The sequence below is a fragment of the Apostichopus japonicus genome, chromosome 1 (assembly GCF_037975245.1).
Source record: "Apostichopus japonicus isolate 1M-3 chromosome 1, ASM3797524v1, whole genome shotgun sequence".
Classification (NCBI taxonomy): Eukaryota; Metazoa; Echinodermata; class Holothuroidea; order Aspidochirotida; family Stichopodidae; genus Apostichopus; species Apostichopus japonicus.
This window is the reverse complement of record NC_092561.1, coordinates 1,286,932-1,302,382: the sequence shown is the minus strand read 5'-3', so window position 1 is coordinate 1,302,382 and position 15,451 is coordinate 1,286,932. Positions and strand designations below refer to the sequence as shown.

The 15,451-nt window shown below is 37.3% G+C and overlaps 1 protein-coding gene across 3 annotated transcripts; it reads right to left on the bottom strand.

Annotated features, from left to right (window-relative positions):
- Nucleotides 1-3: 3 nt before the first annotated feature.
- On the bottom strand, nucleotides 4-15,272 carry LOC139971947 (carbohydrate sulfotransferase 10-like). 3 transcript variants are annotated; one of them, XM_071978906.1, is made up of 3 exons: nucleotides 14,639-15,241; nucleotides 2,039-2,295; nucleotides 4-1,363 (listed from the first exon to the last, which is right to left on the bottom strand). In XM_071978906.1, the coding sequence occupies exons 1-3, from the start codon at nucleotides 14,745-14,747 to the stop codon at nucleotides 527-529; spliced, it is 1,203 nt and encodes a 400-aa protein (XP_071835007.1). In that variant the 5' UTR covers nucleotides 14,748-15,241; the 3' UTR covers nucleotides 4-526. The 3 variants fall into 3 exon arrangements, with proteins under 3 accessions (XP_071835007.1, XP_071834944.1, XP_071835089.1); XM_071978843.1 differs by lacking the exon at nucleotides 14,639-15,241 and adding an exon at nucleotides 5,953-6,306; XM_071978988.1 differs by lacking the exons at nucleotides 4-1,363; nucleotides 2,039-2,295 and adding exons at nucleotides 7,244-10,073; nucleotides 10,667-10,923 and having other exon boundaries at nucleotides 14,639-15,272.
- Nucleotides 15,273-15,451: the final 179 nt, after the last annotated feature.

Below are 15,451 nucleotides of genomic sequence, written 5' to 3'. Positions count from 1 at the left end.
GAATCATTTCATGGAATTGACATCTTTATTGTAGCCAAATAGTTCATAATCCAGTCTGTATCGTTGTTAATTGGAATGTTTAATAGAGCTCATAAAGGATTTGATGAGTGGATTGTAATTAGTCACATACGGAATGCGTGTGTTATGCTTTTTGGACTTTTATGTATAAGTCCTCACCTTTTTCTTTTGTAATTTAAGGCAAAATATTTATAACTAATAATGTATGAGACAAATACCAAAGAACTCTACTAAGTTAAATGATCGTATTAAAACCTCAAAATAAATCAATTTCTGTCATTTCAAGAAGCAAACCCAAATTAAAAAACCCGTCTCCATTAAAAGGCAAGAAGTTTTGTTGTTGTAATTAAATGCAATTCTGAATTTATAAATGATAATGTATAAGAAAAATTGAAAATAACTCTAGTAAATAGGTGGATCGTACGAAAGTTGTTAATATTGTAAATGTTAATATAAATCCATTGTTTTATAAATCATAATAATTCAACCACTACACTACGCGCCCTCACTATATGTTTTTGAAAAGACGATACATGTTTCTATCATATCCAAAATTGTCGTAATCTATACCATATTTTTTTACAATTGCGTGGAGGATTTCCCGATCCACTTGTGAAAAATAATGACTTTTCTTTTCGGGAGCTGTGCTGTTGGTTTCATGTATCGTAGGTCGTAATGTCAAACTGTAATTACCTTTGGCCTTTTGAAGAAAATGATCAAAAATATATTTGGTATCTCTTTGAGAAGTTTCCAAACGTCCAATGAAGTTGTAATTGATATCACAAGGTAAACATAAATACGAAGTATGCGTCCAATGTTCATCGAATCCTACTGATTGAAATCTATTCGGACTCTTCAGAATAAATTTTAAAAATCCCTCAAACTGACTTTCGTTAAATTTTAATTTATGCTTATGAACAACTTTATCAAGAAAGAGTGATAACATCCGTTGCATTGGGTCTCTGACGATAACAAACTTGTTGTACGTCTTGAGCATTTCTTCGGATTCGTCAGCGCTATATTTACCTAAAGATTTGACAACCTTGTGAAACAATGGGTGAATGTCTCCCTTGTAACTCTCGGGGGTCTCAATGCGTCCGATCGCGGCTAACATGAGTTTTTTCCATGTACTGGACCCACCTTTCGGTACAGTACAGAATAAAACACCCATACTGTGTATAGGATATATATGTCCAAGTCTTCTCATTTCCGATGGATTTAAGTGACCTGTAGTTTTGTTCCATAGAGAGGGCGGACCGTTGATAGGTTTCTTATGACAAGAATCTTGTAGGATCCGCTGTCTGTGTTGCTGAATTATTTCCTGGCACGTTTCACCACATTCAAACTAGAATTATTAAAACAAAAATCAATATTCTATCTGTCAGAATGCATTGTTTTAACATAATGGCAATGAAGGCCATAAGTATCAACAAGTTTTGACACGATGTTACTACATACATCATGGCTGCCTACAAAGAGAGAGAATAAATGAATTCCCTATTATTGTACCAGTTATTTCACTGTGACAGTACATATATTTTTACATCAAAATTCATTTTAAAACTGCTGGACTGTACTTTAACAACATCAAGATCAGATTTTAAGCGTTCCATAAAGAAAATACATGTGTTCATCCCAATTTATAATTAGTTCGTTATTTTGGTTAATCAATCTAACCCATTATTACCCTACATGCATGTACGTGGCATCTACCACCCAGTTATAGAACAACGGGATATATTTGCAATCAGTATTTGCATATCATTACAGTAGCCTACACTATACGATACATTTTTACGCCTATAACAGATTTAGTTAGATATAACACTTGGTAGCATAAACCCAATGAGAATCGCGCTATAGCTAACAATTGACTTTGTTTAAAATGTTATTGTGAACGTTTCTTGAATTTCAAATACCATTAACTTGATAGACGTTACAACCATATAGCGAGTTACTATCTGCAACATATTACATGGTATTAAATTCAACTAGATAGATAGAAAGATAATTTGATTACCACTTCAGATAAATCCATCTCGTTGGTTTTTGTGCGATTATTCAGTAAGTTGTCCTCGACCAATCTCTCAGACGGAGTTGCCGCATCAGTTTGAACGAGCCGGTCATTGAAGGGTACCTTCTCGGCGTTAGAAGGATCTGTCGAATTATCTGTAATTTGTGGTAAATCCTTATTGCGCCATGATGCGATATTAAACTTGTTATGTCTAGTGAAAGACCTGTTTGCCCACTGGAAATTTAGAAATGTAAAGGGAGTTTCTGATGAAAAACAAAGAAGACACAAAGCGGGATGAATGACCAAAATTATAGTGAAAATAGTAAATAAATAAATAATATTACACTATTGGCTAACTGCTGCGATGAGTTTCAAAGACAATGGATAAAAATGTACCTGATTCATTTATTATATTAACCAGTGGAAGAGCTAGGCCAGTGCGGTCGAATTCGACCATATTGGTAAGAGTCTGAGATAACATTTATACATAAAACTCCCAAGTTGATAACTGTAAAGCTCGAAAATATGTCAGACTCCTAAAACAGAGGTGCACTATATGGTATTGTATGGAACACTGTGAATATATCTGATAATCTTTCTGTTCCCTTTTTCTTATTTCTTTTTCACTATGGGATGCGGATTATTTAAATGAGTGTTGTTGGCGTTCCCCCATAGTCATAAGCTATTATTAAGACGTGGCGGGGGGGGGGGGTAGGAGGGGGTACTTAAAGAATGATCAGCGCATCATGAGCACATTTTTATGAAGAGAGAAAGTTCTTGGTTTTGTAAATAATACCAATTGCACAGACTATTGTTTTCAACGTAAGAAGTAACTCTTTACAATGCAGTTTGTTGTCAATTAAAATTTCCCAGGAATTTTGTGCATGATGAGGAATAATTGACGTGCCCCCCAATTAGAATTAATGAAATATTACTTTCATTGTACCTTTTCATTATCAAAAATATATATATTTCAAGATAACTTGTTTGCATTAAGCCAAGTGAAAATATTTTTAAATTCCTCCTCTGCATGTAAAAATTACAACCTTTAAAAATGGCTTGTTTTGGAAAAAACTAAATGTTGTATCATCAGCAAAGGTAATAAATTTTGCCTTTTTTCGGATGTTAAATGAACATCATTAATATATAGAAAGGAAATATAGTGTCCCAATGATAGATCCTTGGGGGACACCAACTTGGGGACATACTGTTCCTCAAGTAACTAGCAATCCATGCAGTCAAAGGCGACCCCTCGTTAACCATAAGCAGTTTATTTCAACGAATTATGTAGTCATTGGTATCAAATACCTCTTGTGAGAGATCAATGAGGATTCCTATTCTGAAAGTATTTTGTATAATGCTGTTGCAATTTTATCGACTATAGATTAACTGCTGCCATATCTGTAGAATAATCTTTACGAAAGCCATACTTAAATGTGTTTAGGATATATATGATTATGGATAAAATTAGATATTCTATTGTACGTGAAACGTTCAAATAATTTAGATACAGAAGGTGATATGCAAACATGCCCATAGTTAGAGACCTGCTGTTTCTAGCCAGATGATTCATATCCTAAGCATTTTTAGTGTACGCAACCTTATGAACGTCTGAGTAAATCTTTTTATATACAGAAAACTTGAAATAGGCAAAATCTGCATTCTGATGATTGATAACATCTGTCCGATCTTTAGGCAGCAGCTCACCTCGAATTCATCCTGACACTAGTATAATTAAAGTAACCAACACTCTTAGAAGAATTATGTTTTATGAATAGAGTTTTTCTAACAGCAGAAAATAGGATAATGATCAGAAATATCGGTTAATATAGTACCACTCTGCACATTAGTACGATGACTATTTGTAAAAAAAAATTATCGATTAAGGATAAAGACGTAAAATTCTCGTAATCTTGTCGATCGTTAGATTAATCTTCGAAGAGCATTACGCTATGAAAGTTTGGAAGACTCCTGAATGAAGATGGATGAACTAACGGGGCAAGTTTAGCGCCTGGCGCAAGAGCTGGAAACGTGTAAGGAAGCTTGTCAATAATATTGCATATTATACTATAAGGCAACTAAAGTTGCAGTGCCAACTAAACAAAGATGGTCTATTTAATGGCGGTATATTAATGTTATTTAATGCCAGTATTAATACTATTTAATGCCGGTATTAATTTATTTAAAGCTAGTGTTAAATAGAATTTTAATTCTTACAGACATTTAATCAGCAATTATTTCCCTATGGCCTACCATAGTCGTCTGCATTGTCTATGCTGTTAGGCTTATTCAGAGAAGCCATTGTATTCAGGCAGGAAGAACAGACAATAGCTGAAGAATGGTCATTGTCTATGCGGCTACGAACAATACTTGAAAGCACTGACAGTGGAGTGAGTAGGACTGTGGGAGTTGTCGAACAATAGACACGGGTAAACTCACGCGCGTTATGTACAATACTTGCTTGGTTAGTATAGAACCATTTGCTATTCTTTGATATGGAATACTTACCGTACCACACGGAATAGTGTATTAACGTGTATTAACGTAATCCGTGACATGCAGATGATGTCAAAGCCGGTAGTGGGGCTATATAGTCGGTTGAGGTGCAGGGATAGGGGTGAGTTATAGCTGTTACTGAAGAGACAGTGGCAGAACAGGGAAATGATAAAGAAGGTGGACTGGCTCTAAGGTCGTTGAAGCCGATTTCCATGTATAGGTGTGTTTGATGAGGAGGGGGGGGGGGTGTGCATTGGTGCAGTCTGTGGCATATTGAGTTTATAAATTAGGTATATAAGTATATGTCTATTGTGCGACTGACGATGGAGGTGGGGGTGACATGAAAGAAATGGAGAGCCACCCCTCCCCACCATTACTCACGCCACTGCTGATTGTTGACTACTATATATATTTGGCGTTTGTCGCTATGTAATATCATGTCATTCCCAGGTTGACAGTCTAGCCTACTGCACATGGTAACTTCCCTTTATTTCACTAATTGGCCGCGCGTACTCATTATTTCAATATCATTGCTTTGCCTGTTATTAACTTCTTATAAATCATTCCGTTCATTGATTTACGTATTAAGAAAAAAAAAAAAAAAAACTTACTCCTTATTTTGGCCTAATATAATTTGATAGTTATCATCAATATGGCCCCTTAAAGTTTTAACGAAGCAAATATCATGCAAATTGATTTCGGATGTCACTTTATGATTTGCCAACTTGTCTGACATAGGTTTACCCCAGGGATGTCACTACTTAGCGCAAATATATCCGCACTTGGATGTGTTATGATAAACATTCTATGCTGTTTGGTATAAATGAACTTTAAAAGAAGTAGCCTAATATAACGAAAATTACAAGTTACAGTGGTGCTTACTCCATTAAATGACCCTCTCAAAACTCAAAACGTTCTGCTGATATGTGTAAAACTATTATGATAATAATTCTAATTCAAGGAACATCGTTAGAATAATATATATAGAACCAGGGACGTATACCCAGGGGGAGGGGGAGCAATTGGAGCGATCGCCCACCCCCCCTTTGAGTACCCGAAAAATAATATTTAACAAATAGCAAGAAATATCATTGAAGCCCTCTTTTAGGTTGAAAGAAGCTAAGAGACCCTTCTCAATCTTTGCCCTGAAAGTTCGTCTGCTACGTAATACAATTCACTTATTATTGTTTATTTCCTGCAACGTGAGGGCACGTTGTACATCATGGTGCTCCTTTAAGTGTAATAATGCTCCCTTTGAAAATTCTGCTCTCTGCCCTCTTTCAAATCTCTGGCTACGTCCGCCTGTACACGGTACATATGACTAGGATATTAAGTCAATTAGCAGTGATACAACAGACAGTGAATACATTACGCATACCAGCATAAATATTTAAACACTTGTTAAACTGATATAGAATACTCACCTCGACTAACCGATGTGAATGCCAGCCAAAGTGTACAGGAACATATGATCATCACAAATAAGACACGCTTGGCGCGGCATTGAAACAAACTAAATGATATGTACTCCATTGTTTAGCTCTAACTATATGATTCAAATATCACCGAATATGATCGAAAGCACTGAAATAATGTCACTCTTCCCTTTATTCTCAATTTTAGTTTTAGTTCTTCTCATATCTGTTAAACAAGTTATTACCCAATTGAAGAAACATGTATGTATATACGTCCGTCCGTCCTGCATGTATACATGTACCAAGAACTAAGCAGTCGTTGATTCGATCGATCAATGCATTTCCTGTTCCGGATTCGATCAGTTTACAGAAGGGTGTGTGAGAGTCAGGTTATTTGTTATTTCTAATGCAGGGGGAGGGGGGTATACTGGTATTGGCTACAGTGAAGAGAAAGGGCAGGGGAATAGAGGAGCCAGGCTGATGGTCTCTCTAGGGGTGATTGAAGCGAGTATCAAGAAAATAAAATATATGTTACAAGAAGGGAATCATCAGGAATATTCTTTCCCTATAGGCTTTCTTCTTCCAACCACAATTTATGGGGGTTGGGGGAAGGGGGTGGGGGTGGATGATATATATTGTAACGCCAACTCAGTCTAAAGATTCCGGGGGGGGGGGCGCCCAAATATTCCCTACTGTGGACTGGTGGCGGTATATAAACAAATGTGGCTTGGATGGTTGTGTGTTAGTAACGACGAGGCTCGAATCTCGCTAGTACTTGCAGAGAAATATAACACATAGATAAACGAGTTAGGAACGAGCGCTGAGTAGATTTCGTAGTCTACTTCTACAATCAGCCACGGTACAGACAAAACATCGTCATGAAGTCCTCAATGCTACTAAACAGAGAAACATATGCACTTAAACGAAAATGGTTACAAACGAGGTCTCAATACCGAAGAATATTCCCACATAACGATACGTACATGCATAAAGTGCATAAAATACGAATACAAAACAGATACAAATACGACCACAATGGTCGGAGCCAGGGCTACTATACCGAACCGAACGATTTAGAATGGGAGCAGGAAGCTGCTTCTGTAACGTTAGAGTAACAGCTCCCTGATGAGAGCGCAGACTGATTCACAAGTCTCAAGATTGATTCAGCTGAACTCAGGCGCGGCGGAACGGAAAAATTATTGGGGGGTGGGGGGGCTAATGTGTGGAGACTATCTAAGCGGAGCGCAACCATCGGTTGGCGCGGAGCGTACACTAAAATTTTGGTTTTTTTTCAAACCCCAGATGGCCGGAAACGGCACTTCCCGAGTGTTTTATGCTGCGAATACCTAGCCCTAAAATATGGGTCTCAAGCCTGCAATTTCTCAGATTGCACGTAAAAGTCTGTAAAAACATTGTAATTTGTATATTCGATAGTGTTTTAAGAGAGTAGCTACAACCCGTAGTGTACTCGCAAAGACGTTTTTGAGTGTAGTAAGGGCAGTGGCGGAGCTAGGGGTATTGGTCAGGGGGGGGGCAAGAATGGTCTGTAGGGATGCTTATGACACTATCTAAGCGGAGCGCCACCACAGGTTGGCGCGGAGCGTACAGAAAATTTTTGAGTAAAGTTACTCCCTAGATTGCAGGAAATGACCCTTTCCGGGCCTTGCTAATTTGCAGATAAACGGAGAATAAATAGGTGTCGTCGCCATTTTGTCGGAAAATTACACCAACAGAATATGACAAATGTCAATAGGTACATGAGAGCGCAATAAAATAGTCAATAATCGCGAATAAGTTAAAAGTAGTGAAAAGCTGAAAAGGGCGCCAGCAGTCCATTTGAGTCCGTCAGGAGGGGGGGGGGGGGATCCGCCCCTGACTGTATATATGGACGCTCCGCCACTAAGTAAGGGGATGTTGGAGAACTGGCTGAAATGAGGCAAGTCATTGGCCTAAGACGAAGTTGTGTTACGCTTACCGGTACTCACACTCACTGCTTCCACTTTTCACGGAGCGTGAAGACGCGGTTGGGGTGACAATGTGGTCTATAGCCAGGGGACGGGCTGAGGGACCAGGGTCCCCAGCAATTACTAAACTATTACACCTACTGTATATAGGTATATAGTATACGTGTGCATCGGACAGATCGACAAGTATGCATTGAAAAATGGGCAGATGCACGTTTCGGAGCCTTGGTAAATATTAGGGGGGCTTATCATGCATTTGCCCCCTCAACTTTTTCATTGGGGGGGGGCTGAGCCCCCCAAGCCCCCCGGTTCCGCCGCCACTGGCTGAACTGATGAACAGACGTCACGTGACCTGTAATACTTACGTCTCTGTCCACTTGGAAAGCATATGTGACTATAAAAAGTGACTTGTTAACCTAGAGAAATAACTGTATATGTAACAATTACAATAATTGTTCATTTTAAAGGATATTTAACCAAAAGCAACAAGAACAAGAACAACAAACGATCACAGCTCAAATGATACATTCTAAATGAAATGTGCATAAGCAACGACCCTCGGTGTTTTGAAAAGAACGTAAACATTATTCTAAATGAATCGTTCAGATTTCATCATGAACAACCATGTATCGGTGCCCGAGTGAACCCCACCCTGTCCCTCAGCTTATAAAGAAATAAGTCGATGCAATATAACTTTAAAAAAAAATAATAAGTAAATAAAAAATAACGAATCAAACTAAAAAAGTTACTTGATCAAAGTATTGTTTAGCGAGTTGCTTAAATAATGAGAACTTTTAAAACATGAATCATTTCATGGCATTGACATCTTTATTGTAGCCAAATAGTTCATAATCCAGTCTGTATCGTTGTTAATTGGAATGTTTAATAGAGCTCATAAAGGATTTTATGAGTGGATTGTAATTAGTCACATACGGAATGCGTGTGTTATGCTTTTTGGACTTTTATGTATAAGTCCTCACCTTTTTTTTTTGTAATTTAAGGCAAATTATTTATAACTAATAATGTATGAGACAAATACCGAAGAACTCTACTAAGTTAAATGATCGTATTAAAACCTGAAAATAAATCAATTTCTGTCATTTCAAGAAGCAAACCCAAATTAAAAAACCCGTCTCCATTAAAAGGCAAGAAATTTTGTTGTTGTAATTAAATGCAATTTTGAAATTATAAATGATAATGTATAAGAAAAATTCCAAAGAACTCTAGTAAATAGGTGGATCGTACCAAAGTTGTTGATATTGTAAATGTTAATATAAATCCATTGTTTTATCAATCATAATAATTCAACCACTACACTACGCGCCCTTACTATAGGTTTTTGAAAAGACGATACATGTTTCTATCATATCCAAAATTGTCGTAATCTATACCATATTTTTTTACAATTGCGTGGAGGATTTCCCGATTCACTTGTGAAAAATATTGACTTTTCTTTTCGGGAGCTGTGCTGTTGGTTTCATGTTTCGTAGGTCGTAATGTCAAACTGTAATTACCTTTGGCTTTTTGAAGGAAATGATCAAAAATATATTTGGTATCTCTTTGAGAAGTTTCCAAACGTCCAATGAAGTTGTAATTGATATCACAAGGTAAACATAAATACGAAGTATGCGTCCAATGTTCATCGAATCCTACTGATTGAAATCTATTCGGACTCTTCAGAATAAATTTTAAAAATCCCTCAAACTGACTTTCGTTAAATTTTAAATCGTGCTTTCCAACGGCTTTATCAAGAAAGAGTGATAACATCCGTTGCATTGGGTCTCTGACGATAACAAACTTTTTGTACGTCTTGAGCATTTCTTCGGATTCGTCAGCACTATATTTACCTAAAGATTTGACAACCCTACGAAACAATGGGTGAATGTCTCCCTTGTAACTCTGAGGGGTCTCAATGCGTCCAATCGCGGCTAACATAAGTTTTTTCCATGTGCTGGATCCACATTTTGGTACAGTACAGAATAAAACACCCATACTGTGTATAGGATATATATGTCCAAGTCTTCTAATTTCCGATGGATTTAAGTGACCTGTAGTTTTGTTCCATAGAGAGGGCGGACCGTTGATAGGTTTCTTATGACAAGAATCTTGTAGGATCCGCTGTCTGTGTTGCTGAATTATTTCCTGGCACGTTTCACCACATTCAAACTAGAATTATAAAAACAAAATCAATATTCTATCTGTCAGAATTTATTGTTTTAACATAATGACAATGCAGGCCATAAGTATCAACAAGTTTTGACACAATGTTACTACATCATGGCTGCCTATATACAAAGAGAAACAGAGAGAGGTGGAGAGAGAGAATAAATTAATTCCATATTATTGTACCAGTTGTTTCACTGTGACAATACAAATATTTTTACATCAAAATTAATGCTGGACTGTAATTAACAACATAGTTTGGGGAAATGATCTCCAGGAAAAACATGAATCGATGCTTTGTAGGGTACGGTTAGGCTATACATTAGTACTGAGGTATATAATTATAGGTCCACACGAAAGTTCTACAATGAAATACTTGTGTACTGGTATAACCCTCCGCCTATAGTCGAATTACCGGTTTCGAACCTCTGGAAATACAATCAGCGTCCATAGCCTAGTGGTTAGGGTGTCTGCATATAGAGCGCGAGGCCCGGGTTCGAATCCAGGTGGAGTCTGGACATTTTTTTCAATGTTCTGGATTTTCCAACTCACTACAATTTCAATTATATAGATATATAGATAGATAATTTGATTACCACTTCAGAAAAATCCATCTCGTTGGTTTTTGTACGATTTGTCAGTAAGTTGGCCTCGACCAATCTCTCAGAGGGAGTTGCCGCATCAGTTTGAACGAGCCGGTCATTGAAGGGTACCTTATCGTCGCTAGAAGGACCTGTCGAATTATCTGTAAATTGTGGTAATTCCTTATTGCGCCATGATGCGATATTAAACTTGTTATGTCTAGTGAAAGACCTGTTTGCCCACTGGAAATTTAGAAATGTAAAGGAAGTTTCTGATGAAAAACAAAGAAGACACAAAGCGGGATGAATGACCAAAATTATAATGAAAATAGTAAATAAATAAATAATATTACACTACTGGCTAACTGCTGCGATGAGTTTCAAAGACAATGGATAAAAGTGTACCAGATTCATTTATTATATCAACCAGTGGAATAGCTAGGCCAGTGCGGTCGAATTCGACCGTATTGGTAAGAGTCTGAGATAACATTATACATAAAACTCCCAAGTTGATAACTGTAAAGGTCGAAAATATGTCAGACTCCCAAAACAGAGGTGCACTATTGGTATTGTATGGAACACTGTGAATATATCTGATAATCTTTCTGTTCCCTTTTTCTTATTTCTTTTTCATTATGGGATGCGGATTATTTAAATGAGTGTTGTTGGCGTTCCCCCATAGTCATAAGCTATTATTAAGACGTGGCGGGGGGGGGGGGGGGTACTTAAAGAATGATCAGCGCATTATGAGCACATTTTTATGAAGAGAGAAAGTTCTTGGTTTTGTAAATAATACCAATTGCACAGACTAATGTTTTCAACGTAAGAAGTAACTCTTTACAATGCAGTTTGTTGTCAATTAAAATTTCCCAGGAATTTTGTGCATGATGAGGAATAATTGACGTGCCCCCAATTAGAATTAATGAAATATTACTTTCATTGTACCTTTCATTATCAAAAATATATATATTTCAAGATAACTTGTTTGCATTAAGCCAAGTGAAAATATTTTTAAATTCCTCCTCTGCATGTAAAAATTACAACCTTTAAAAAAGGCTTGTTTTGGAAAAAACTAAATGTTGTATCATCAGCGAAAGTAATAAATTTTGCCTTTTTTCGGATGTTAAATGAACATCATTAATATATAGAAAGGAAATATAGTGTCCCAATGATAGATCCTTGGGGGACACCAACTTGGGGGACATACTGTTCCTCAAGTAACTAGCAATCCATGCAGTCAAAGGCGACCCCTCGTTAACCATAAGCAGTTTATTTCAACGAATTATGTAGTCATTGGTATCAAATACCTCTTGTGAGAGATCAATGAGGATTCCTATTTCTGAAAGTATTTTGTATAATGCTGTTGCAATTTTATCGACTATAGATTAACTGCTGCCATATCTGTAGAATAACCTTTACGAAAGCCATACTTAAATGTGTTTAGGATATATATGATTATGGATAAAATTAGATATTCTATTGTACGTGAAACGTTCAAATAATTTAGATACAGAAGGTGATATGCAAACATGCCCATAGTTAGAGACCTGCTGTTTCTAGCCAGATGATTCATATCCTAAGCATTTTTAGTGTATGCAACCTTATGAACGTCTGAGTAAATCTCAGAAAACTTGAAATAGGCAAAATCTGCATTCTGATGATTGATAACATCTGTCCGATCTTTAGACAGCAGCTCACCTCGAAGTGATCCTGACACTAGTATAATTAAAGTAACCAACACTCTTAGAAGAATTATGTTTTATGAATAGAGTTTTTCTAACAGCAGAAAATAGGATAATGATCAGAAATATCGGTTAATATAGTACCACTCTGCACATTAGTACGATGACTATTTGTAAAAAAAATGATCGATTAAGGATAAAGACGTAAAATTCTCGTAATCTTGTCGATCGTTAGATTAATCTTCGAAGACTATTACGCTATGAAAAGTTTGGAAGACTCCTGAATGAAGATGGATGAACTAACGGGGCAAGTTTCGCGCCTGGCGCAAGAGCTGGAAACGTGTAAGGAAGCTTGTCAATAATATTGCATATTATACCATAGGGCAACTAAAGTTGCAGTGCCAACTAAACAAAGATGGTCTATTTAATGGCGGTATTAATTTTATTTCATGCCAGTATTAATACTATTTAATGCCGGTATTAATTTTATTTAAAGCTAGTGTTAAATAGAACTTTAATTCTTACAGACATTTAATCAGCAATTATTTCCCGTATGGCCTACCATAGTCGTCTGCATTGTCTATGCTGTTAGGCTTATTCAGAGAAGCCATTGTATTCAGGCAGGTAGAACAGACAATAGCTGAAGAATGGTCATTGTCTATGCGGCTACGAACAATACTTGAAAGCACTGACAGTGGAGTGAGTAGGACTGTGGGAGTTGTCGAACAATAGACACGGGTAAACTCACGCGCGTTATGTACTATACTTGCTTGGTTAGTATAGAACCATTTGCTATTCTTTGGTATGGAATACGTACCGTACCACACGGAATAGTGTATTAACGTAATCCGTGACATGCAGATGATGTCAAAGCCGGTAGTGGCTATATAGTTGGTTGGGGTGCAGGGATAGGGGTGAGTTAATGCTGTTACTGAAGAGACAGTGGCAGAACAGGGAAATAATAAAGGAGGTGGACTGACTCTGGGGTCGTTGAAGCCGATTTCCATGTATGTGTGTTTGATGAGGGGGGGGGGGGGAGGGTGCATTGGTGCAGTCTGTGGCATATTTAGTTTATAAATTAGGTATATAAGTATATGTCTATTGTGCAAGGAGTGATTCCAGTCCCCGATAGAATGTAACTATTTCCTTCGACCGACGATGGAGGTGGGGGTGACATGAAAGAAATGGAGAGCCACCCTCCCTACCATAACTCACGCCACTGCTGATTGTTGACTACTATATATATTTGGCGTTTGTCGCTATGTAATATCATGTCATTCCCAGGTTGATAGTCTAGCCTACTGCACATGGTAACTTCCCTTTATTTCACTAATTGGCCGTGCGTACTCACAAATCTGATGCATTCACTGTAATATTCTTTCATATATCATTGCTTTGCCTGTTATTAACTTCTTATCAATTATTCCGTTCATTTATTTACGTATTAAGAAAACAAACAACCCAGCTTTACTCGGCAAGAAAATAAAAGACTTACTCCATGTTTAGGCCTAATGTAATTTGATAGTTATCATCAATATGGCCCCTTAAAGTTTTAACGAAGCAAATATCATGCAAATTGATTTCGGATGTCACTTTATGATTTGCCAACTTGGCTGACAAAAGGTTTTACCCCAGGGATGTCACTACTTAGCGCAAATATATCCGCACTTGGATGTGTTATGATAAACATTCTATGCTGTTTGGTATAAATGAACTTTAAAAGAAGTAGCCTAATATAACGACAATTACAGTGGTGCTGACTCCATTAAATGACCCTCTCAAAACTCAAAACGTTCTGCTGATATGTGTAAAACTATTATGATAATAATTCTAATTCAAGAAACATCGTTAGAATAATATATTTAGAACCAGGGACGTACCCAGGGAGAGGGGGGGGGGCAATTGTAGCGATCGCCCACCCCCCCCCTTTTGAGTACCCCAAAATATAAAATTTAACTAAAAGCAAGAAATATCATTGAAGCCCTCTTTCAGGTTGAAGGAAGCTAAAAGACCCTTCTCAATCTTTGCCCTGAAAGTTCGTTTGCTACGTAAATACAATTCACTTATATTTGTTTATTTCCTGCAACGTGAGGGCACTTTGTACATCATGGTGCTCCGTTAAGTGTAATAATGCTCCCTTTGAAAATTCTGCTCTCTGCCCTCTTTCAAATCTCTGGCTACGTCCGCCTGTACACGGTACATGACTAGGATATTAAGTCAATTCAGTGATACAACAGACAGTGAATACATTACGTATACCAGCATAAATATTTAAACACTTGTTAAACTGATATAGAATACTCACCTCGACTAACCGATGTGAATGCCAGCCAAAGTGTACAGGAACATATGATAATCACAAATAAGACAGGCTTGGCGCGGCATTGAAACGAACTAAATGATATGTACTCCATTGTTTTAGCTATAACTTTATGATTCAAATATCACCGAATATGATCGAAAGCACTGAAATAATGTCACTCTTTCCTTAATTCTCAATTTTAGTTTTAGTTCTTCTCATATCTGTTAAACAAGTTATTACCCAATTGAAGAAACATGTATGTATATACGTCCGTCCTGCATGTATACATGTACCAAGAACTAAGCAGTCGTTGATTCGATCGATCAATGCATTTCCTGTTCCGGATTCGATCAGTTTACAGAAGTGTGTGTGAGAGTGAGGTTATTTGTTATTTCTAATGCAGGGGGAGGGGGTATACTGGTATTGGCTACAGTGAAGGGAAAGGGCAGGGGAATTGAGGAGCCAGGCTGATGGTCTCTCTAGGGGCGATTGAAGCGAATATCAAGAAAATAAAATATATGCAACAAGAAGGGAATCATCAGGAAAATCTTTCCCTATAGACTTTCTTCTTCCAATCACAATTTATGGGGGTTGGGGGAAGGGGGTGGGGTGGATGATATATATTGTAACGCCAACTCAGTCTAAAGATTCCAGGGGCGCCCAAATATTCCCTACTGTGGACTGATGGCGGTATATAAACAAATGTGGCTAGGATTGTTGTGTGTTAGTAACGACGAGGCTCGAATCTCGCTAGTACTTGCAGAGAATATAACACATAATAAACGAGTAAGGAACGATCGCTGAGTAGATTTCGTA